The sequence below is a fragment of the Cyprinus carpio genome, chromosome B17 (genome assembly GCF_018340385.1).
Source record: "Cyprinus carpio isolate SPL01 chromosome B17, ASM1834038v1, whole genome shotgun sequence".
Classification (NCBI taxonomy): domain Eukaryota; kingdom Metazoa; phylum Chordata; class Actinopteri; order Cypriniformes; family Cyprinidae; genus Cyprinus; species Cyprinus carpio.
In genome coordinates this window covers 3,191,166-3,214,804 of record NC_056613.1, presented here as the reverse complement: position 1 = coordinate 3,214,804, position 23,639 = coordinate 3,191,166, and the positions used below count along the sequence as shown (strand labels likewise).

The following is a 23,639-nucleotide window of genomic DNA, read 5'->3' as shown; positions in this document are numbered from 1 at the left end:
GCCTTTGATTGGCTCTGCATGAGAGACGCGCTGTGTGTGAGCCTGTGAGGTCGGATCACACGGCCGTTCTGTGAAAGTAAAGCACTTGAAGGATCAAGACATCTTGGTTCATGCTAAGGAAGTGAATGTGTAGCTTTATTATAATATAATTCAGAAGTGTGGAATTAAGCACAAGCAATGCTGCTTTCCAGTTTTTAAGAAGGGATAATTATTAATTAATAATTATTTTCATGGTCCATTCGCTTGGTCCAAACTCAGAATTTCACCCCAGAAAGCTCTTATTTTATTCAGAAAGCTCAGAGATTTTTCTGCTACAAACCACCACGTATGATTATGCCCTTCAAAGGAGCCCCTTTATAAACAGTCATTAATTCTGTTGAAAAATAAAATAGAATTAGGATAAATATGTGTAAAATATTATCTGGATAATTTTTAGTTTCTGCTAAGTTTGCCGCATATTACGTTTTTTGCTTTTGCTGTAATATTTAATATAAAAATGTACTGTGTATTTTAATTATAAAAATTAAAAATGATATAACATTATAAAAGTTCATGTTAAAAATTCACTTTATAAAAATTAAAACACACATACATATACTGTTTATATATGTTTATATATACATATATACATGCACACACTTAATAGCCTTTCAATTTGACACAGTTAAGCAGATTGCATAGTGCATCTTATAAGCATTTTAATATTTCTTTCTTAGTTTTATATATTTCTTCATTACAGATATGATACTTTTTTTCGTATACCTTGAAAGCAATGAAAGTCATTTTGAATAAATGTATCTTCCAAAGAAGGCTTGCCATAAACAAGTTAAATGCTATCCATATTTTCTTGCAGATTTTATGACTGTAGTAAACTGCATGAAAACTGAATTGTAAATTCAGCTTAATAAGGACCAATTTGCTTTGAATTATAGATGCCTCCACGTTTCCTGCTATGACACTCCACGCTCTAAGTACATTTTGAGTTTTCCTCCTATTTCTGCTCCTTGCAGATGGTTTTATCGTTGTAAATATGATAATCCTGACATGTCTTGAAGGCAGAATACATTAGTATTTTTCTGTGAATATATGTATCAATGTATGTTAATGTGTGCCGGAAAGACGCTAGATTTGATCCCATGTCATCTGACAACGTGTTGTGACGTGATGTATGCATGAGTGCAGCATCAGGTGCATTGAGCGTGAGCTCCTGTCAGAGGAACAGCAGGAGAACAGGCCGTTGTTGTGGCTTGTGCGCTGCAGATAAAGCAGGATTGTGTGTGAGCAGCGAGCTGTGCAGTCTGAGTGAGCCAGCGGACACACACACTTTTACAGGGATGAAATATGGCCACATGCAAACTGTGGAGATATGAGAATGAAGATTACACAGAAGTGACAACCATATTTATCGATATTTTGTAGGTGGTGTATGGGAATCAGGGTCATCATCATCATCTAAAACTGAAATCATTAAAAAACATTTTCATTACTAACATTTCAAACATTAACTGAAATAAAATGTGAAAAATGTAAACTTATTTTATTTCAGCAAGTTGCCAAGGCAATATTTCTCATTTTTTAAATTGAAGTACTAAAATGACTAAAACTAAAAACTTGAAAACTATATAGACATTTAAAAAAATTATAAAAATGACGAAAAACACAAAATTACTAAAATGTTAAGATTATAAATAACTAAACACTAAAATAAATAAAACAAATTTTATACATTTTAAAAAACTTATATAAAAATACAATTACTAAAACATTAAAATGAAGACAGAAAATATTAAAACTAAAAATTCAAACTTAATATAGACCAATGAACAATGAAAACATCACATAAAATGAACAGAAAATACTAAAATAACAAATTTAAAAAATAACCAAATAAAAACTATATAGATATGTTAAAAAAACACAACAAAATTACTAAACCTTTTGAAATTAAAATGAAAACATAAAATATAAAAATAGCTGAAACTAAAACATAAAAACTATTCAGACAATTAAAAAAATTAAAAGTTTAAATGAAAACAGAAAATACTAAAATAAAAACTTAATAAAATCTATATAGACGTATTTAAATAAAAAAACAACCAAAATACTAAAACATTAAAATGAAAACTTCAAAAATAAAATATGAACTGAAATACTAATAGTATCAATGATACTAAAATATCACTGGAAAAGCTGTCAAAATAGTTGTAATAAAGCTGCAGTACTATAGTGTAGTGAGCAGTGAGTGTGTGTGGAGCGTGTGAGAGCCTGAGGGAAGCGATCAGCTCCTCCAGAGGACTGATGATGATGATGATGCTCATCTCTGTGTGTAGGTGGAGCAGACCAGCAGGCCTGACCTCGTCCTGTTCCTCATGAAGTACCTGATGGTGCTGGTGGTTGGGATCCCGTCGGTGTTCTGGGTGGGCAGTAAGAAGACCTGCTTCGAGTGGGCCAGCTTCTTCCACGGCCGCAGGCAGAAAGAGTGAGTTACAGAACCTTCCTCACTCTGCTTCACTTCACAGGAGACAACATTTAAAACTAGACACCATCAAGTGCTTTCGGAAGTACAAGAATATGTTTTTCAGACGAAGAACAACAGACATTGTATGGAACAGTAATGTACTTACTGCCATCAACAATTTTATTTATAAAAGCTTTCTAAAATTGTGGCACAGATACTGTGAAAAAGAAAATGAAAATTAGATGTATTATTTCTAATTTTATTATAATACACACTATATATATAATACATTAAATACTTTAATATTAAATATTTAGCTAAAATTGTGTGTGTGTATATATATATATATATATATATATATATATATATATATATATATTACTCATATTATTTTAATCTAATTATAACACACACACACACACACACACACACACACAGTGTTTATACACATTTTTACCAACAAATTTCCATGACTTTTGAGACAATTTTCATGACCTAATGTTCAATTATTATTTTACAATAAGAATTAAAAACTTTTAGAATTAAGAAATTCTAAAAATTCTGAATTCTAAAATTCTGTAATATGTAATTAACTATGCAATATAATATTAATACAATTATATTTATTTGTATGTACATTCTTTGATGTAAGTCCTATAATAACATTATATATTAATAAAATATAAAATATTTTATGTATATAAATTTGTAAATGTCAACGATTATTCTGCTTGTCTAGCCATTTTCACCTTTTAACCTGGTTTTAAATGTTTGTTTATTGACCTGTATTTGAACTGATTTGATCATGTTGTTGGCGTGAAGATGCTGGAACACAAGCAGATACTGTAAATGCATTCATGTGTTGGTGTGTTCTCCAGCAGCGGCGCGGTGAACGAGAGCCGGCAGGTTCTGCAGGAGCCAGACTTTGCTCAGTCTCTGCTGCGAGACCCGAATACTCCAATCATCCGTAAATCCCGTGGGACGTCCACTCAGGGCACGTCCACCCACGCCTCCTCCACACACCTGGCCATGCTGGACGACGTGCGGAGCAAAGCCAGCAGTGTCCACAGCAAGATGAGCAGCTATCATGGCAGCCTGCATCGCTCCAGAGACGGCAGGTCAGTCCAGCAGCAGCTCGACAAACACTTTCATGCCACAGACATCCAAATATTAATCACTTATGCCTGTGCATACCGTATACTCACGTGAAGATATGTACACTATATGTGACCCTGGAGCACAAAAGCAGTCTTAAGTCGCTGGGGTATATTTGTAGCAATAGCCAAAAATACATTGTATGGGTCAAAATGATAGATTTTTCTTTTACGCCAAAAATCATTAGGACATTAAGTAACGATCATGTTCCATTAAGACATTTTGTAAATTTCCTACTGTAAATATATTAAAACTTAATTTTTGATTAGTAATATGAATTGCTAAGAACTTCATTTGGACAACTTAAAAGGCGATTTTCTCAATATTTTGATTTTTTTTGCACCCTCAGATTCCAGATTAGTTGCATCTCGGCCAAATATTGTCCGATCCTAAGCAATGATATTAAGCAGCGCCTGAAAATTATGGAAATTAAGTTATGTAACTATAAAAACATATTTCCTCTTCTCATTAAGTATTTCTTAATTTCAGAATTCTGCAATATTCACGTAAAATATATAATTATGTATATACATATGAAATATGTATATATTAGTGCTGTCAAACGATTAATTGCATCCAAAATGAAAATTTTTGTTTGCATAATATGTGTGTGTTCTGTGTATATGTAAATACACACACATACATTATATATTTTGAATATATTTACATGTATTTACATGTCTATATTTATATTAATATAATTTATATTATAAATAAATATATTTAATATAAAAACATTATTGTGAACTATATATATGCATGTGTGTATATTTCTATATACATTATAAATATACACAGCACACACATATTATGAAAAAAAACTTTTTAATTTGGATGCGATTAATCACGGTTAATCGTTTGACAGCACTAATATATATATATATATATATATAATTTTCTGTGGATCCCCGCTCACTCCCTTTCAGCCCCTGACCCCAACTTTATAACTTCTGTTCTAATGCGTGTCAGTTGAGCGTTCTCAGAGATTATCATATAGCTGTGCTTGTTTAGACACGTAGAGCTGCATGTTTAAAGAAGCCTGAACTCAAATAAGCTGTGGGTTTTCCCTCTGAATGCAGGTTCACCCCCTCCAGCCACAGAGGCATGGAGGAACGCCCGGCGTACGGGAGCATGCCGCGACTCAACGAGCAGCTGTCCCATCACAGCAGCCTTCACCGCCTCGAGAGCCAGTCCAGACACGGCAGCGCCCGAGACCTGAGCGACGCGCCGGCCGCCAGCATCACGCACGCATCCAGTGTGAACCGCCTGGCGGAGGAGGACGGGACAAGTGCGTCACCCAGAGACTGACCTCCGCCTACTGACACGAGAGGCATGGGAGAGTCCCTGTCCAGTAGCCGCAAAACAGACAGACGTGTTTTTGGCAGCAGCAGGGAATCAGAAACTCGATGCACGTGTGTTAACAGAGCCGTCCTCTGGATTTGTTCCATTAGTGGTGCACCTAAGTGACGAGATATGTTTTCTTAGATACTGTGAAGTCCTCACAAATGAACTCAACTGCACGATGGGAGATTTTTCCCTTTACATTCATCACACAACACGGTTTAAAGAGTTAATGGATCACCGACTGATGACTGTCCTATTAGAGATCAGGTTTCAAAACATGTCCTATTAGAGATCAGGTTTCAAAACCTTCAAATCTTAACCGACTGATGACTGTCCTATTAGAGATCAGGTTTCAAACCCTTGAACGCTGAAGGATGGTTCAAAGAGAGGGAGGATCAGCAGTTTTGTGCCTCTAGCAAGCTGGATTTAGTTTCTGATGGTCGTTTGGTTGAGAAGGAATAACGTACCAGAATCCTCACCAACACCTGATGTGCTTTTTGTTCGGCCGCTTGACGGCTGCCTACCTCATCACATCGGATCGCTCTGCCCTCCCCACGCTCATGTCACATTACAGATTTACAGAATTGTCTTTCAAAACATCATCTTACACGCAGATGCTTTTCCGCCCATGTGTACAGGAGTCTTAAGCTTTGTAAATGGTGCTTCTTTCTAATGTTGCGTCATGAATATTTCAGCAGGCCGTTTCTACAGGCCAGAGCTCATGCACCATGTTTATGGAACATAGAAACGTGTTGAATTTTCATGAAGCCTGCTGTTTTACGACGCTTTAAAAGTGAAGTCGAGTGTTTTTGTTTACGTGTTGGATGAGATTACAGTGGTACTCAGTGCCTAAACATGTGACTTTGGACCTGTGCTTTGTAAAAGCTGTTTTTCTGATCGCTGTTACTGCTTCTGCTGTACCTTTGCCTTTCCCCGAGTACACTTGATTTTCATGCTTGACTCTTCTGTCCACTTTACTAAAGAGTAACAATATAGCACTTTAACTGTGGCTATCTGTTGAATGTGTAGGCATTAAATCCAGTCATAGAGTCATGCAAGATTTCAAATAAAGCTTTTGTAAAAAAAAAAAAAAGACGTTCTGTAGTTCCCAATTTTATTGAAATAGTCTGATAATGAGCTTTCCATGTGAAAAGTGGTGTCCAAACCAATACAAATAACAGTATTCCACCTTAAATACACTTGTGCAAAAAAGAAATAAGAAAAGGTCTACATTGCAGTATGGAGTAATTCATGTTCACATCCCAACCATTCAATAAAATACAATAAGAAATAAAACAATCCAGCCGTATAGTCCTTAAAACAAGTGATTACACCTATAACATGCAAATCTGTACACAGTCTTACAAAAATCAAAATCAAGAAGAAATTATATGATATGAAGTAGCAATTCACTAACAAGGCAAACAAAATCCTCATGTGAAATGCAAGTGTGAATGTGTCTTTTAACAAATCTCCAGTCATCATCTCTCATTCTACCAACGCTGACCAGTTTACACTGATCTAAGAAAACTAAGGCACCTCCCGCTCTAATATTGATCTATTCTTTGCTTAGTAACAGTCCTAAAGATCAAACGACGTCTGTCATTTCTACCATCTCCATTTTCCTCCATGCAAACATATAATCCTTGGTTCTGACATACCTGAGAACATTTCAAACAGGTTTCCTGTTCATGTTAATACCATAACCCTGGCAAATTGATTCTAACCCGTTACAGTCTTATTAGAAAAAACCTATATTATGAATAATATTTTTTTGTCTGTTTGGAGTGAACCATGATCAATGATCTGAGCAAATGCTTAACTAAGGTCCCGAGTGATATCTGAGCTTTTGATTTAAAAACAATGTGCCGAGTTTGCTCCACAGTGAAGGTTTCAATAGTGCTTGCATATAATGGAGCATACAAAATGCTGGCAATACTAGAATGAATAAAACCACAGATACATATGCACAAACTTTCATTACTTCTGTACTTGGGTGTGCTTCAATACTGAAAGGTCATTCATTTTTTCAGCGTACTTAAAAAAAAAAAAAAAAAAAAAAAGAATAGTTCACTCAAAAATAAAAAATATCTGTCATTCTAAACCCAAGACTTACTCGTTATCATATTTTTATATTTGATTTTTATGCAGCGTTTTCAGCAATATTTAATGCTTTTAATTTCAAGTAACATTTGTTTTTTGAAGGAATAAAAAAAAAAAGGGGCTACAAAGTGTAGTCCATTACTGATCCCAAATTACATGTTGAAAAAGTGTAGTCAACAATGTAATCCATTACATTACACATTTTAGCTAATATAATCTGACTACTTTTAGCCTAATATATATATAGGACAAAATAAGCTATAAAGGTTTGCAAAAACGTAAGGGTGATTAAATGTACATTTAGATTTTTGAGTGAGCTATTCCTAAAAACAATCTGGTAATATTTGGGAATTCAGAACAGCATCTAGATATACAAGAGTCTGAATCTGAATTATGTGCTTTAAAGAAATCAAATCTGATATAAATATGCTTCGCAAAAGCAAGCAGTAGTGCATGTGAATAATTCCTAAATGCCAATTAGTGTATGTAACCAGACAGAGGTACAGCTACAATTGTTGTGCTGAGGTTCTGTTGGAGTCGTAATGGCTTTGCTCTCTAATCTGAGGTATTCTGAGGTTCAGGGATGTTTGATAGTCTGACCCTGCATGTTTAAAACATCACTACAGCAGCTTTACTGTACGTCCTCGATTTCATTTATATTAATATTAAATTACCTAATCTCCTGCCGGTCCTCGGGGTCCCTGTTGAGTCATTATGAGTGTTAGAGGAAGTGAGTTTGAAGCGTTGAAGCCCTTTGAATGCTTCACCTGATGAGTTTAGTGTTGCACAAACATGAAATGCTCTTAATCTAGTGGTCCAGGTTACACTACGTTACATTCACATGTACACCTTAGGCAAAGTTTGGTTCTTGTGAGTTGGAAAACAAAACTATACAACACAAAATAAAATACTAAAAGACTAATAATCATAATTAATATTTAAAGAAAAACACCTCTTTGGAAACAGCATTATTGCTTCGGTAACAGAACCGTGAAGCACAGATGTAGGCAAGAGTAACATGAACAAGGCTGCAGTGAATCTGTTACATTCAGCACAACAGCTTATGATCACATGACTGTACGTGTTTAATATGGATTTAGCGATTTACACATCTTGATCTCTCTGAATGATAGATCTTGCTCACAATATGCAACAACATTCATGAAACACTAGGAGACTGCGTTCATGTAAATCGTTCTTAGAAAACATTCTTGGGTTCTCTAGTTTTGTTAAATGTTAAATATTGCTTGATTTAAAATTCCATTCAACGATTCACTAAATTTAAGACTGCCGCCCTCGTGAATGTTGTATTTAATGTAAATGTCGTATTTAATGCAAGTGTACACAAGAATGTTTTTTACAAACATTTTCACTGTAGCTTTCTCTATCTCACATTCCATGCAAAAATTCACTCAAGAATTATTTCAAACAATTTTATGATAGTCTTGTTCAAATGACAATTTACATATGATTGATTTGAGACCTTGTGGCGAAATTTAATGGCAACCTTGTGAATCTTGCATTGAATGCAACAATTTATGCAAGAATGGATTTCTAAAATTTTATTGCAAGTTGTGAATCTTATATTTAATGCGACAATTTATGCAAGAACGGTTTTATAAAATGTTATTGCAAGCTTGTGAATCTTGCATTGACTGCAACAATTTATGCAAGGATGGTTTTATAAAATGTTATTGCGAGTTGTGAATCTTATATTTAATACAGCAATTCATGCAAGAAAGGTTTTATAAAATTTTATTGCAAGTTTGTGAATCTTGCATTTAATGCGACAATTTATGCAAGAACGGTTTTATAAAATTTTATTGCGAGCTTGTAAATCTTGCATTCAATGTGACTATTTCCAAGAATTGTTTTATGAACAATTCGCTGTGGCCTTATGTACCTTGCTTTCAGTTCAATTATATACAAACTGATTTTATGAATGTGAATGTTTAATGCAACAATTTACACAGCAATGTTTTTATGAACATTTTCATTGCAAGTCTGTTTACGTCATATTCAATGGAAAATTGTACATAATAATGGCTTTACGAACAATTTACACAAAAACTATTCTCCTTGTGTTTTATGAATGAGGCCCAATTTTTTTATGTAGTGTTCCCTTGCAAGTCTTGACAGTTTTAGTGGAATTACGAAAAACTAGCATATCTTGACAAAATAATGCTTAAATTGACATAAAATTTCTGCATAATTGACTAGAATCTTGACACAGAAAATAAAAAGGAAAGAAGACTCTCTCAAAGCCAAGTCACTTATTTAACAACAGAATATATATTATACTCTACTTAAACTCTATTTACATTATTGAACTCAGAATCTGTTCTTGAACTCTGACCTCTGACTGTGAAGGTCAGCATGGCACTGGAGGGTAGAGGCTGAGTTATACAGTAGTGCCGCTCTATCGATTGGGGCTAAACTCAATTGAAGTGTCCATGTTTTATCACATGGATTGGAATGCCAGGAACAGTTTTCCATGATCCTCGATGAATTTTTTTCATGATGTTTAGCGTTATGCATTTAAAGTAACACCCCCCCGGTCCATAAAAATTTTTGAATGCATATTTTTTCTTGTGTTAGATGAGGCACACTTGTCAACAAACACTGATAAATTCACGTTAAAGCGCTGTGTTTGTCATTTTTGACCAAGTTCACACCGGTGGCGGTAGGTTATAAGCTACACTCAGTGGTCTGTTCCCCCATCCAACACAGGAACAGGAACAGTGGTGATGGGTCCACTCAAAATGAATGTAAGGTGCACAGTAATGTGCGTGTGTACAACTATCACACATGTAATGCATATGCACACCAATACACACTGTTTACACACACCTGGGCCCAGCGGCGTGTTTTGGAATATGATGTATAAGGAGTCGGCTCTCAGTCTCGGGTATACGCGTGACTCTCGGGCCCCCAAAGGATGTCAGAAGGAAGTGGGATAGGGGCCGAGCTCATGTCTCCCAGCCCAGGTGCTCACCACGCTCCAGAGACTGAGTCTTGCTCTTGTGTGGGGATGAAGGGCTCGGTGGGCTGCTCAGGTTGGAGCTGTTGGAGGCCGTGGAGTGACGTGGAGAGTCTGAGTCCTTAAGGTAGGAGAAGAGGGAAAATTTAGTGACAAAGCTTTGTTTTAATTCTGTAGATTTTAGGTTTTCTTGTCTATTTTGGTCAAACATCAGTCTTCTCAGGCCAAAGCTAATCAATGATGTGTTTACAAGCATGTTAAACAGAGATGTTCAAAACTACATTTTCAAAGTGAGAGAATTGTCTGAATGACAAGATGAAGCTTGTATGGGATCATGTGACCAGACATACATATGAGTAATTAGAATAAATACAGTTCAAAAGTTTGATTTTTTAAAGAAATCAATAATTTTATGTAGTAAATAGGGTGCATTAAATTGAAAGTGAGTGTAAAAATGTAAAATGTTACCAAAAAAAAAAAACCTTTCAAATAAATCCTGTTGTTTTCGTTCTATTCATATTTTTCAGAATCTTGAAAATCCTAAAATCCTGAAATGCATCACTTTTTCCACAAAAATATTAAAGCAGCACAATAGGTTTCAACATTAGTAATAAGAAATGTTTCTTGAGCAGCAAATCAGCACATAATAATGATTAGACTGATCATGAGACACTGAAGACCGGAGTACTGATGCTGGAAATTCAGCTTTTCAACATAGAAATAAATTGCAATCTACAATATATTAAAATGGAAAAGTTATTTTAAATTGTAATAATAGTTCCCAAAATTACTTAAAATTACAAATTTTTTACTGTATTTTTGATTAAATAAATACAGCATAAGAGACTTCTTTCAAAAACATTAAGAAATAATAATAATTTAAAAAACCTTAAGAAGAAAAAGTGGTTTCTGCATAATATTGGGGACATTGCTCACTTCGAAAGATTTGATGTCCAACTGTAATTGCCTTGAAATTTATTATTGAAGGTAGGCCTGGGACGGTTACCGCATTACCGCAATACTGCGGTCACGTGACGCCTACCGCGGGTCTAAACCTGTAACCGTCATCACCGCACAAAAAAAAAAAAAAAAAAAAAAAAAAAAAAAAAACTTGGCCTGCACATCTGAATGCCTTCGGAAGAAAACAAATGAGCCATTTTAATCTAGATTAATTCCAAGATTACAGTGAGATTAATCTAGATTAAAAAATGTATCTATGCACCTCTAATAGGCTAATAGCATTCAATTTGTATTGACTATTAGGCCTAGAGTACCTGTGTAATGTCTTGTAGCCTATATATTGAATTTCATTTCATTTTACTAAAGCATAAAATACAGGCGGATGACTCATGAGAAAGCCAAAAAAGCAGGACCTCAGTTTTTAATTGCACGTGCTTATTCTGCTTAACACAATTCTCTCACGTGGTTGCGCAGCCGACAATTGCGCATTTAAGCTACTATTCCATCGAAACATGGCATTTATATGTATAATATATAAATATGTAGACATATAGGCTAAATTAATATAAATATTTAAAGATCTATAATATATATAAATATTATTTATATTATATATTTTTACATATTTATATTAACTTAGCCTATATCTCGTGTGCGCTTTGGTCTCAGTGTGGTTCAAGGCTATTTAACGAATGCTATTTAATTTAACAAAGTGTCGCTGCTCACAATATTGTGGTTGTTTTTTTTTTAACTTATAAATATTATTTATATTTATCTTATTTATAAATATTATTTATATTTATCTTATTTATAAGTAAAAACAACACTTTGCGACACTTTGTTAAATTAAATAGCATTCGTTAAATTATAGCCTTGAACCACACTGAGACCAAAGCGCACACGAGATATAGGCTAAGTTAATATAAATATGTAAAAATATATAATATAAATAATATTTATATATATTATAGATTTTTAAATATTTATATTAATTTAGCATATATGTCTACATATTTATTTTACTCTAGGCTATATGCCTTCGTTAAATAGCCTTAATTAACCACTGAGACAAAAAAAGCGCACACGTAATATCTATATAAATATTAATATAGCTAAACATGTACAAATATGCAATATAAAATATAAATCATATTAAATATAATTCATATACTATATAAGTAATAAAAAAAACGAATCTGGCTGACTTACTTGGGGGAAAAAAAGAAAAAACATCTAGGCTACTCCGACCCCCAATAGAATTCGTGTAGACACAGAGATCAGAAGGTATTTGCAGGAGGAAGCCCTGGATTCCCACGCAGACCCTCTTGTCTGGTGGAGGGACAATAGTGTCCGATTCCCTCTGCTTTCCAAAGTAGCCCGAAAATATATGACCATTTGCGCTACAAGCATTCCCTCAGAACGTGTGTTCAGTGCTGCAGGTAACGTCGTTACGTCTTTCAGGGCCTCCCTTAAACCTGACAAAGTGAACATGCTAGTTTTTCTAGCAAAAAAATATGAATGTTGTTATTCTAAATGTGAAATAATAAATGTTAAATAAACGTGTTCCTTATGCTCAATTGCTTAGCCTCTGTGCGCGCAAAAGTCGTTATAGTTTAAGTGACTGTTTGATGACGACGACTGTAGCCTAATCTGAAGGTAAAAATATGGAAAATAAACATGCAAATTAATATCTATTACTGATCAATACGATAAATAAAAATGTGTTTGTTTGTCTTTATGATGCTCTATCTTCAGATCTCTGTTGTGAATTGCGATCAGATCTGATATCGCCCCCAAAGAATATAAAGGCTAGGGTAACCTCGCCTATTATTTCGTTTTGCAGAATTTTTATTTCAGACATCATTCCATTTCTGTTCTTAATGTTCATGTTCTAAATTAAAAAAAAAGAAAAAGTGAAATAAACCTGTTCCTTATTCGTTTGCCTCCCGTGTGTGCGCGAAAGTGAAAGTCCATCTATAACGCAATACCGCTGGAATTTATTTCTTTTCAACCGCGTTTGCGGGATGCGGTTTACCGCAATACCGCTAAAAAACATAAATTTCCAACCTAGCAAATAAAAAATCAAAACATTCCAACTCCAAAAACAAGGTGCTGAATTCATAACAAGTATTGCTTTGAAGGCTGTAGTGACGGTGCTTTAAAGATGAGGAATTTTAAGAGACTTCACTGAGGTGGTGGTACCATGTTAAGTCTGCTATATCCAGTTAAAAATAGTGTTTCTAAATTCTTCCCTTTAAAGCAAAACCACTAAAAATATTTAATACACAACATCACTAATTTCCTAGTTAGCTGTAGTTGTGACCATTCTGGTTCATCTGTAATATTCAAAGATAAATGTTGTAACCGTGGTATAAATATTAAAAAGTTAGAACTAGAGAACAAATTGAAATTACCAATCAAAACTGCTAAAAATAAGTCACTTTACTACACAAGTATGCATACTGCATACTCAAAATGTACTAAAACCGTATCTGAAAATATTTATCCATTTTCTTAGCTGTTGGCACATTTATTGGTTGACGTGGTCATCTCTAAATACCCAAACAGCAGCCCATTAAATGGTCTATTACTAGCTTGAACCACCACGACATCAATCCTCCTCTACACAATATAAAGTGGATGGATAAAAGGTGCTATGTGACACATTAATACTATTACCAAAGCTAGTAAACGCTGTACAGTTCCACCACCTACACAGATCAAACACGCTTTTAACAAGGAGACAACTGAACTAACCCATTTCTTTCATCTGAGGTCTAGGACGGAGCTACAGGGTTCAGATCTGGGGGAGCAGGATCATGTTTGTTACCTTTAGCTTACTAAGCAGGGTCCTTAAAGCCCTTTTCAGATCAGGAGTCTTCTCTGTGGGTGACACTCCTGGACACTAAAGAGTCACACACAGCACCCACACGTCATTATGGAGTTGATGTGCACACAGTAAAACGTGGGGCTGAGATGCAGACTGCATGTGTGTGTGTGTGTGTAGGAGGAGTGTTAGCAGGTCAGCATCTCAATCTGTGGATATGGTGTCACTTCACACACTCAACACATGCATTTAGCGTGAGAAAGAGAGGATAGAGACCCTCCAAACACATTTTGGCAGGTGAAACAGAACGGATGCCTGGAATTGTATAACACACTTCTAGTGCTCTAGAAGATTTAGCGGTGATCAGCATCACAAAGAGCTCCAGGAGTGAAACTTTTACCTGCTTTGATCAGTCTGGAGGTTGAATGAACATGTTAAATCAACATTCACAAAAAGAACACTAAAATACACCTTCTAAAATGCCACCGGACTTTGACTTCTGTCATTTGTAAAATCGAAACAGTTCCACGTGACTACAGATCTCAATAGCATTTCTTTTATACATAGAGAACCACATTTTTTTTGCAATAAACAAGTCTAGTTTTTCAAATACGTTAAGGTATTTTTAAGAATGTTTTCTTTCTTTTTAAATTCTTTCAGAAACAAAGGCATCTGGAAAAGCGGGCACTGACAATTGTTGCAGGTACTGACCTCTCTGTCAAATTGGGACAAGGGAGCATCACCCCCGCAGTCCATGCCTCCTCCGGATGACAGCGAGCCATCAGAAGGTGATGTCATCTGCCGTTTGGTGGAACCGTAGCTGCCAACGGAAAGGTCCCGTCTCAGTGCACTGCCATTTTGAGAAGAGGAGCCTGGGATATGAGACAGACATCAACAGATCTTTAAAGGCCATGTTGCAGGGTTAATTTTTCAACGAATTTGTGCAATTTGCTTGTTGGTAATAAATATTTAAACTGTTATCCATTGTATTTTATGTTGTTGGGTATCACAAAATGGAATAAAATACGAAAAAGTAGGTACTATCTTACAGCGGTTTGCAACGATTCTCCTTTCCCCCCACAATGCACTGCATTACGTCACATTGGGGAGAGAATTTACCAAAGCCCGCCTTGAGAGCATTCAGAATCAGAGTGACTAGAGAGACGAGTAGTAGACGAGAGTATTCAGATAGCGCAGATTATAGATAAATACATAGATAGATAGATAGATAGATAGATAGATAGACTAGATATATAGATAGATAGACAGACAGACAGACAGATAGATAGATAGATAGACAGATAGATAGATATCGACCAACAGCGACCAAAACGCACTCCCCTACAGCACAAGCTTTCCAACGCAGTTTCCATGGGACGGCACCGCCCACACAACCACCAGCCAAACACAGCGACAGACACGCGGCTACGTTTGCAACAACATTTTCACTGGAGGATGAGATAAACGCTTAGAAACGCCCATATAGCTAGCATGATGCCTTATATTTCTAGATGACAAAGACAAAGTTTACCATTACTACGACACTATGACAAAGGTTACCGGTACTTATCTGAACTAACGTCACGATCACTGCCACTAGATATAAAGAAAACGTTGATTTTTCACTCAGTGCTATCCAACGACAGTAAAAAAAAAAACTAATATATATGTGTGTGTGTGTGTGTGTGTGTGTGTGTGTGTGTGTGTGTGTGTGTGTGTGTGTGTGTGTGTGTGTGTGTGTGTGTGTCGTTATTGTGCACTACTGCTCGTAGACTAGCTCCAGTGCTCATTGCTGCGTTGCTAAATGATAGCAACTCACCAGGACACTTCAACTCTCCACTCATTCTCCTCGGACCATGCATTTAACTGGCTTTGACGGCCATCAGTTCTTGGCAATTCCTCATTTGCCCTCTCACGTCTGGCTGGTTCGAAATTATAGGGCTGCGGGCCTGCATACATGTTGGCTCTTGCCACCTCTTCCTCATCCCAGTTTTTATCGCAACGTTACATTGTCCTAAAATCGTTTTTTCAACGTGTACCACTTGCATAAACACCGCGTCCGTAGGCAGTATTATCCGTAGGGGCTGTCATTGTTGTTTCGCGTCCTGTGTGACGTCGGAACTCTGAGTACATCGATCTAGTACGAGTTCACGGGTGGGAAGTCACGGGTTTGACTGCCGTTCCAGTGCACTTTCACGGGTTTAAGGTTGGAAAAACACGGGTTATGGGTTGCCTGGAACGCGCATCATACTAGGCTGAGGCTACCTTTCCTCCACTTCTCCCCAATGTGACGTCATCACCGAATTGCGTAAAAAAACCCCCGTTAATACCAAAAACGTAAAAAACTGGTCTTTAAGACCATTTTTGAGACATTTTAAAAATGATATACATATCATGAGTGATTTATGTACCCATTAATCGAAAAACACCGTCAACCCCAAACACAATCTTTAAGACCTGAAAAGTTTGAATAACACTGTCTGGCCCAATGTCAATCAAAAATGCTAAATTTAAAAGTTCAAAAGAACATCTGAAAGTTCAAAAAGAGCATTCGGAAGTTCAAAAGGGTGTTCGAAAATTCAAAAAGAATGTTTTAAAGTTAGAACATTTAAAAAAAAAAAAGTTTGGAAGTTCAAAACACAGTTTGAAAGTTAAAAATACAATTTGAAAATTCTAAATACAGTTTAAAAATTCAAAACTTTGAAATTTCAAGAGCAAATATTAAAAAAATAAAAAATAAAGTTTAAAATAAGTTCAAAAAGAAATGAAACAGAACTTAGTTTTGTCAGTTCTTCATTAGCTGTTCTACATTCAAATGCCCCTTAACAACAAAATGACCTGCCTGACCACATGTAGATCACTTATTTACATTTACATTTATGCATTTAGCAGACGCTTTTATCCAAAGCGCCTTACAGTGCATTCAGGCTATACATTTTTTTACCACTTATAATTTACAATCAAAATATATTATAAATGTACCCCCAAATTGAGTTTTAGGGATATGTCCTAAAAAACAGGCACTCTTGTTCTAAATGTCCAATTTAACTTAAAGGGGTCATATAAAGTAAATAAATCAAAAAAATTATCTAAAAAAAAAATCAATTTATGTATTTGCCATAATTAAACATGTTTGTGTGTTTTAAGGTTCAGAAAATACATTATTTTCCATATAATGTACATTATTGTTTCTCTTTTATGCCCTGTCTTTCTGAAACGTGTCGATTTTTACAAAGCTCATCGTTCTGAAAAGCGAAGTATACGCTGATTGGCCAGCTATCCAGTGCTTTGTGATTGGCCGAATACCTCAACCGTGTTACGCCCCTTACCTTATTGTGATGCCATGGGTCCCAGCTTGACGAGACAAAACCAATGAAACCCATTACAAACGAGGCATTTGTTGCATCCAGTGGTGACATAATTACTGATTATAATGACTAATACTGTCTTTTTATGCATTGCATTGCGTATCACGCCGCGTAAACATAAAACCATGTCTGCATTTGTAATCAGAGAAACGACAAACAAACGCTACTCTACACTGCTCAAAACTCACGTTTGAATCGTCAGTGGCAAATTCTTTAAATATGAAAACGAAGGAAGCGCCAGACTGTCCTTACAAAGTTGTAATTGCCCCACTTTATAGAAACAGATACCGGCATGGTAGGCTACTCTCACAGGAAACAGTCCTCGTCCTCTGCAAAATGTGCTGCACACATCTGAATATTTGGGTTGAACTGTTCTGGAAAAGGGTTGTAAATACAACTTAACCCTCTGGAGTCGATTAACGCGTATACGCGTTTTGGGGTATTTTCTCCTGATAACCCCGAAAAGAACTTAAATTACATTTTCAGTTTTGATCGTACAGATAAGAGCAATACATCAATCGAATCTGTAAAGGGTCTACTTTTTTTGTATACAGACATAATAACAACAAAACTTTGTGCACTTATAAAATAAAGATAACAAACCAGGAGTGCTGTCTGCAGCCTTTGTCTGCGCTGATCTTCAGTTACAAACGCGTCATTAAAATGAACTGTAACTCAGCAAATACTCAACACAGAGACATGGGAGAGATATGTATAGAAAGCCTGACATGTCTACTTTTAAACTAAATAAGTGCTGCCGAAAACAAATATTCTGTGATAAAGTAATCCATATGAAAACAACGCGATGTCCGTTTTTCACGTCTCCCTTCATTATCTTCTAATGCGACCACGCGCCCGTGCCGAGCACGCTTTTGAGATTCAAATGTTTCATTGAAGCGCGCGGCTTTTGAATACGCCCACACAACAGAAGACAACGCAGCGAGACTGTTCTTCAAGTTTTTTTATTTTACTGTTTGCTTCGCGATGAGAGGAATAAGACATAATTCACCCCAAAAAAGATGTGATGTGGTTGAGGATTTGAGATTTGGGATTTCCTCAGAAAAAAAGAACGAAGCACTTTATTCAGCAGAGTTCATAAACATGAGTAAGTCTCTTTTTATTTATTTATATACTTGTACTAGTTTTCACATAACGTGTAAACATTTTACTAGTTAGACTTTTTCAAAAGACTTTTTCCAAACTATAATTCCTGACTAAATGTACAATCAAGTGAAATATCATAAAGTTTCAATAACAATATACACTACTATACCATTCAAAAGCTTGATGTAAATAATATAAATGTACCAATAAATGTAACTGTAACAAATGTAACAAACATTGCTGTTCTTTCAATTTATCCCCCCTAAAAAACCTGAAAAAAATTATTCTTAGCTCTTTTCAGCATTAATAATAATAATAATAATGATAATAATAACAATAAATGTTTTTTTGTAGAAAATAAGATTGTTAAAAGGTTTTCTGAAGGATTGTGTGACTGGAGTAATGATGCAAAAAATTCAGTTTGAAAGTCAGCTTTGATTGTTCCTAATAAACTGTTTAACTGCACTCACAAGTGAATATTAAATTATGTTGTGGGATAATTAAATATATTCTAAATAAACTACAAACATAAAATTATATACATTTATTCTCTCCTCACATTCTTTCTTGTAACTCATCCCTCTCAGTGACACAGCTGACTGAATGGCTCATTATGCAGCTCATTATGCAGGTCTTTGTCTTCTCAGGTGTGAATTCATGATAGTTGACGCCTACTCGCATATGACTTTTACCAACAAAAGTGTCTTAGAAAATTTAAATCAATATATTGTTTTCTGTCAGTGAGTAAACAAGATGATTTTCACATCATTTAGAAAAAAAAAATTCTAGGCTACAAGCTCCAGTTCTCAAAAGTCCCGGGAACCAATTTTCTATGTGTTTTATTGCCTTTTTCAATTGATTTAACATTTTTAGTTTTTCACTAACCACGCATAACATTTTTTTTTTCTCAAAAACACAATCATGTACATACATGCTGCTCACATATTATTATAGCCCAGTTTGTGCTGATTACAGTGAGATTAGACTTTTATAAGAAACTGAAAAAAGCACAAATGTCAGGGCATGACAAAACTTCTCCAGGCCCCAAAAATACCCGTAGACTCCAGAGGGTTAACCACTGATTTTTAGTTGTGTCCTCTTTTGGAAGGCCAAACAAAGTAGCTTCGCTTTCATAACAAAACACACAGCGTCTCCAAAACATGGCGATGGCAGCAACAGCAAGAATAAAAATTACGCCTTCTTTCTTTGCGTGAACATTTGGGCGGCGTTATGCAAATTTTCCCACACTGTGACGTAGATATGTGGGGGAGTGTTACAACGAGCCGTTTTAGGGGGGTGTGGCTGACTCTTAACTTTATAAACTATCTTTTTGGATTTGAAACTTTAGTCTTTGCAACTATGCACCAAGAGCTTGTAACACTCCAAAGAGAAAGAAAAAATTTAAATTGCATCATATGACCCCTTTAATAAATTTCCATTTTTCTACTCATTTAATTATTTTTCTTCAGCAGTACTCATTCTCATCCCTATATCTCTGTCTATGAACAGATATTTCAGTACTCACGTGTGCCCAGGCCGCTGCTGGCGCTCATAGATCGTCCCGGTTCAGGCCTGGCCTTGCTGATGGAAGGGATACTGACGGATGCTCCCAGGACACCACGGCTCTCCTGAGGACGCACATTCTGAGCAACAAAAACACAGTCAGAAAAAAAACTCTTACATTACATATTACTGAAATAAAACAATCAATAAATTCACAAAGCAGGAGTAAACTGTACATGATCTTAAATTATATAGCGAGGGGAAAATGAAATCATTTACATAAAACAAGCAGAATACACAAACTTAAAATTAACATAAATATAAATACAATATATACTAATATCCATATTATTTATATTAACAATATAAATTAATAAAATGTACAAAATTTAATTTGTCATTTAATTTGTCAATATATATTTAATAACAATGCTTAAAAATAAAAAAATTAAGGAGGGATTATTTAGCATGCAAGAATCAGACAGATTGTAAACTGAGAATATTACATGTAACTGTGACGCAGGTGGACAATTGGAACATAGATTTGTTTAAACAATATGAAGGTGAGCTAATGCGTGTGCGCATATATTCATCCTCTTCAGAGAACAGATGGAGTGTGTCTGTGTATGTCTCTCTGGTCCTACCAGAGAGCAGATGGAGGCAGGGGTCCCAGGGGCGGAGCTGAGGGACAGGGAGTGGAAGGAGAGAGGGGAGGAGTCCTGGAACAGGAAGTTGTCAGCAGAGGTGACAGTCATGTGATAGACATGCTCAAAGCTTGTAGGGATGGAGATGAGGCGCAGATGAGGAGAGGGGAGAGGAGAACCGGGCTACAGCGGAAACCCAGGAGGAGCAGATATAGAGGGAGAAATGGAGGAAACAGAAAGGAAAAATATAGATGCATGCAACAGTTTTCTGCTCAGTAATGGTGTAAATAAGAAGAGGAAGAGGTGAGGTCATTTAAAAGACAACATGAAAGCAAAATTGACCCTATTTTATAAATGTGGGTTATTCTAAGACAACATGAAAGCAAAATTGACCCTATTTCACAAATGTGGGTTATTCTAAAGGAAATAAAATTGCAGTAACTTCACATTAAAAAAAGTCAAATGTGGTTTTATGTTGTCTTTTAAGCAAGCTCATCTATAAAACGCAAATAATAACAGTGAACATGGCTCATGCTCATTAAACAGCTCTTAGAACCAGATGGATGGAGGCGTAGAGAAGCGGGAGAAGAATATGAGAGGTGACATTCTGCCTGCTGTTAGCTGCTCCTACCATTGGCAGATCTTTCAGGATCTGGATCCCATCTCCCGGGCCCATATGAACCACATGGTTGAAGTTTGTTGGGTTGGAAATTAACTTATTCCTCATTTCTGGGTCTCTCAGCATCTCCCTACAGAGCATAAACAATGCAGTGTGACCCACAGCACCCTCTCAAGACTAGAATAATTCAAGAAAAAGTGCAAACATGAAACTTGGATTACAATTAAGGCCTTTTCACACTGTACTGAAACATGAGCTATCAAACTGTCTCTTAAATTAATCACAGCCTGCAAATCAATTTGATTTTGATATATCGTGCAGACCTACTTTGTAAATATGCAAGGAAAAACATTAACTACATTAAACATTAACTAAATAAATTACGATTAGTAAGAACATTAAACTTTATCCACAGGGTTAAGAATGGTTTCCTTTAGAAGTCATGATGGTTAGTGTTGTTAGGCTTGAACATCACCTCCTCTGCAGAACTCTCTCCTCCTCCGGCACGCGGAACGAAAAGCGGCGTTTGCTCGTCATACTGCGCACCATCTGTTTGCGGCTCTTATCAGATGTCTCTGGCACCACCAGCTCATCTCCCTCTGCACAGCATTACACAGAACACAAAGCATTACACACATTTCACAACACATTAAACAACAACTTTGTTACATCACATATGCATGAGCTGATGCACACTATTCACAAGACACTGCACATTAAGCCAGTTCTTTACATTATAACAACAATATTAAATCAATATGGACCCCATTCTCTTTCTAATAAATGCAAATCATTAAGAAAACAATCTGCATTGAAAATATTATTTAAAATGCATTAGCTTTGTTTTCTCTTTCTCTGAAACAACTTTTTTTTTTCTTTTTCTTATCATTTATTTCCTGCTGAATATGCATAAATACGTGGGGTGAGAATATTCAGAACATGGATGAGCAGCTGTAGGGTGTGTCTCACCTGCTGTCTTGTTTTTAAAGTAGACGAGCCGTACGGTCTCCAGCCCCAGCAGGTTTAGAGAGCCATCAGCGTTCAGAGGATGAACCTGCAATGCAGGCGACCCACAGCTCATTAACACACCGCACTTTAATTTACCACCTGCTTCCATGTATATTTTATTTCAGAGATATGAAAAACTCTCTCTGGAAGATGTCTATCTTCCTTATAATGTGTTTTTTTTTATTTATAAAGATAAATTAAAAATGTACCCTTTTCAAAGGCATCGTTTGAATCCACTCCATAGTGTTGACGTCGAATACATCCACTGCATTCTCACTATACACTGACAGATAAGGTGCATTATAACCTGCAAGACAAGAGTCACAGAAAACATTTTTAATTTTCCATTTTGTTAAAAATACTTACAAATACAACATATACCAAATATTTATTAAACAATACAAAAAACCCAAACCTTACAATCAAAAAAAAAAAAAAAAAACATCACATTAACCCTCTGGAGTCTAAGGGTATTTTTGGGGCCTGGAGAAGTTTTGTCATGCCCTGTCATTTGTGCTTTTTTCAGTTTCTTATAAATATCTAAATGGCTAAAGTCTAATCTCACTGTAATCAGCACAAACTAGGCTATAATAATATGTGAGCAGCATGTATGTACATGATTGTGTTTTTGAGAAAAAAAAATTTTATGCGTGGTTAGTGAAAAACTCAAAATGTTAAATCAATTGAAAAAGGCAATAAAACACATACAGAAAATTGGTTCCCAGGAATTTTGAGAACTGAAGCTTGTAGCCTAGAATTTTTTTTTTCTAAATGATGTGAAAATCATCTTGTTTACTCACTTACAGAAAACAATATATTGATTTAAATTTTCTAAGACACTTTTTGTTGGTAAAAAAGTCATATGCGAGTAGGCGTCAACTATCGTGAATTCACACCTGAGAAGACGAAGGCCTGCATAATGAGCTGCATAATGAGCCATTCAGTCAGCTGTGTCACTGAGAGGGATGAGTTACAAGAAAGAATGTGAGGACAAAATAAATGTATATAATTTTATGTTTGTAGTTTATTTAGAATATATTTAATTATCCCACAACATAATTTAATATTCACTTGTGAGTGCAGTTAAACAGTTTATTAGGAAAAATCAAAGCTGACTTTCAAACTGAATTTTTTGCATCATTACTCCAGTCACACTATCCTTCCTTTTAACAATCTTATTTTCTACAAAAAAAAAAAAACATTTATTGTTATTATTATCATTATTATTATTATTATTATTAATGTTGAAAAGAGCTGAGAATATTTTTTTCAGGTTTTTTAGGGGGGATAAATTGAAAGAACAGCAATGATTGTTACATTTGTTACAGTTACATTTATTGTTACATTTATATTAATTACGTCAAGCTTTTGAATGGTATAGTAGTGTATATTGTTATTGAAACTTCATAATATTTCACTTGATTATACATTTAGTCAGGAATTATAGTTTGGAAAAAGTCTTTGGACAAAGTCTAACTAGTAAAATGTTTACACGCTATGTGAAATCTAGTACAAGTATATAAATAAATAAAAAGAGACTTACTCATGTTTATGAACTCTGAATAA

The 23,639-nt window shown here is 35.4% G+C and overlaps 2 protein-coding genes and 1 long non-coding RNA gene across 4 annotated transcripts in view; 2 read left to right on the top strand and 1 right to left on the bottom strand.

The window, feature by feature from the left end:
- The window catches only part of fzd3b (frizzled class receptor 3b), a 31,762-nt gene extending 26,635 nt beyond the window's left edge, over positions 1-5,127 (top strand). Inside the window, exons 5-7 of one of the 2 annotated variants that reach the window (XM_042743027.1) lie at positions 2,331-2,479; positions 3,340-3,576; positions 4,693-5,127. In XM_042743027.1, the coding sequence (XP_042598961.1) occupies positions 2,331-2,479; positions 3,340-3,576; positions 4,693-4,921 (615 nt within the window). In that variant the 3' untranslated portion in view covers positions 4,922-5,127. Of the gene's footprint in view, positions 1-2,330; positions 2,480-3,336; positions 3,577-4,692 lie in introns of both variants that reach the window. The other variant, XM_042743025.1, reaches the window with a different exon arrangement.
- Positions 5,126-6,244, top strand: LOC122140215. The gene is made up of 2 exons (XR_006156909.1): positions 5,126-5,224; positions 5,307-6,244. It is a non-coding gene; the product is annotated as an uncharacterized LOC122140215 (long non-coding RNA).
- The window catches only part of LOC109107447 (serine/threonine-protein kinase MRCK alpha-like), a 69,942-nt gene continuing 52,360 nt past the window's right edge, over positions 6,058-23,639 (bottom strand). The window contains exons 32-39 of the mRNA XM_042743049.1: positions 22,283-22,380; positions 22,035-22,119; positions 21,541-21,664; positions 21,078-21,195; positions 20,447-20,629; positions 19,825-19,942; positions 14,539-14,699; positions 6,058-10,161 (exon numbers count right to left, since the gene is read on the bottom strand). Of these exons, the coding sequence (XP_042598983.1) occupies positions 10,030-10,161; positions 14,539-14,699; positions 19,825-19,942; positions 20,447-20,629; positions 21,078-21,195; positions 21,541-21,664; positions 22,035-22,119; positions 22,283-22,380 (1,019 nt within the window). The 3' untranslated portion in view covers positions 6,058-10,029. The remainder of the gene's footprint in view (positions 10,162-14,538; positions 14,700-19,824; positions 19,943-20,446; positions 20,630-21,077; positions 21,196-21,540; positions 21,665-22,034; positions 22,120-22,282; positions 22,381-23,639) is intronic.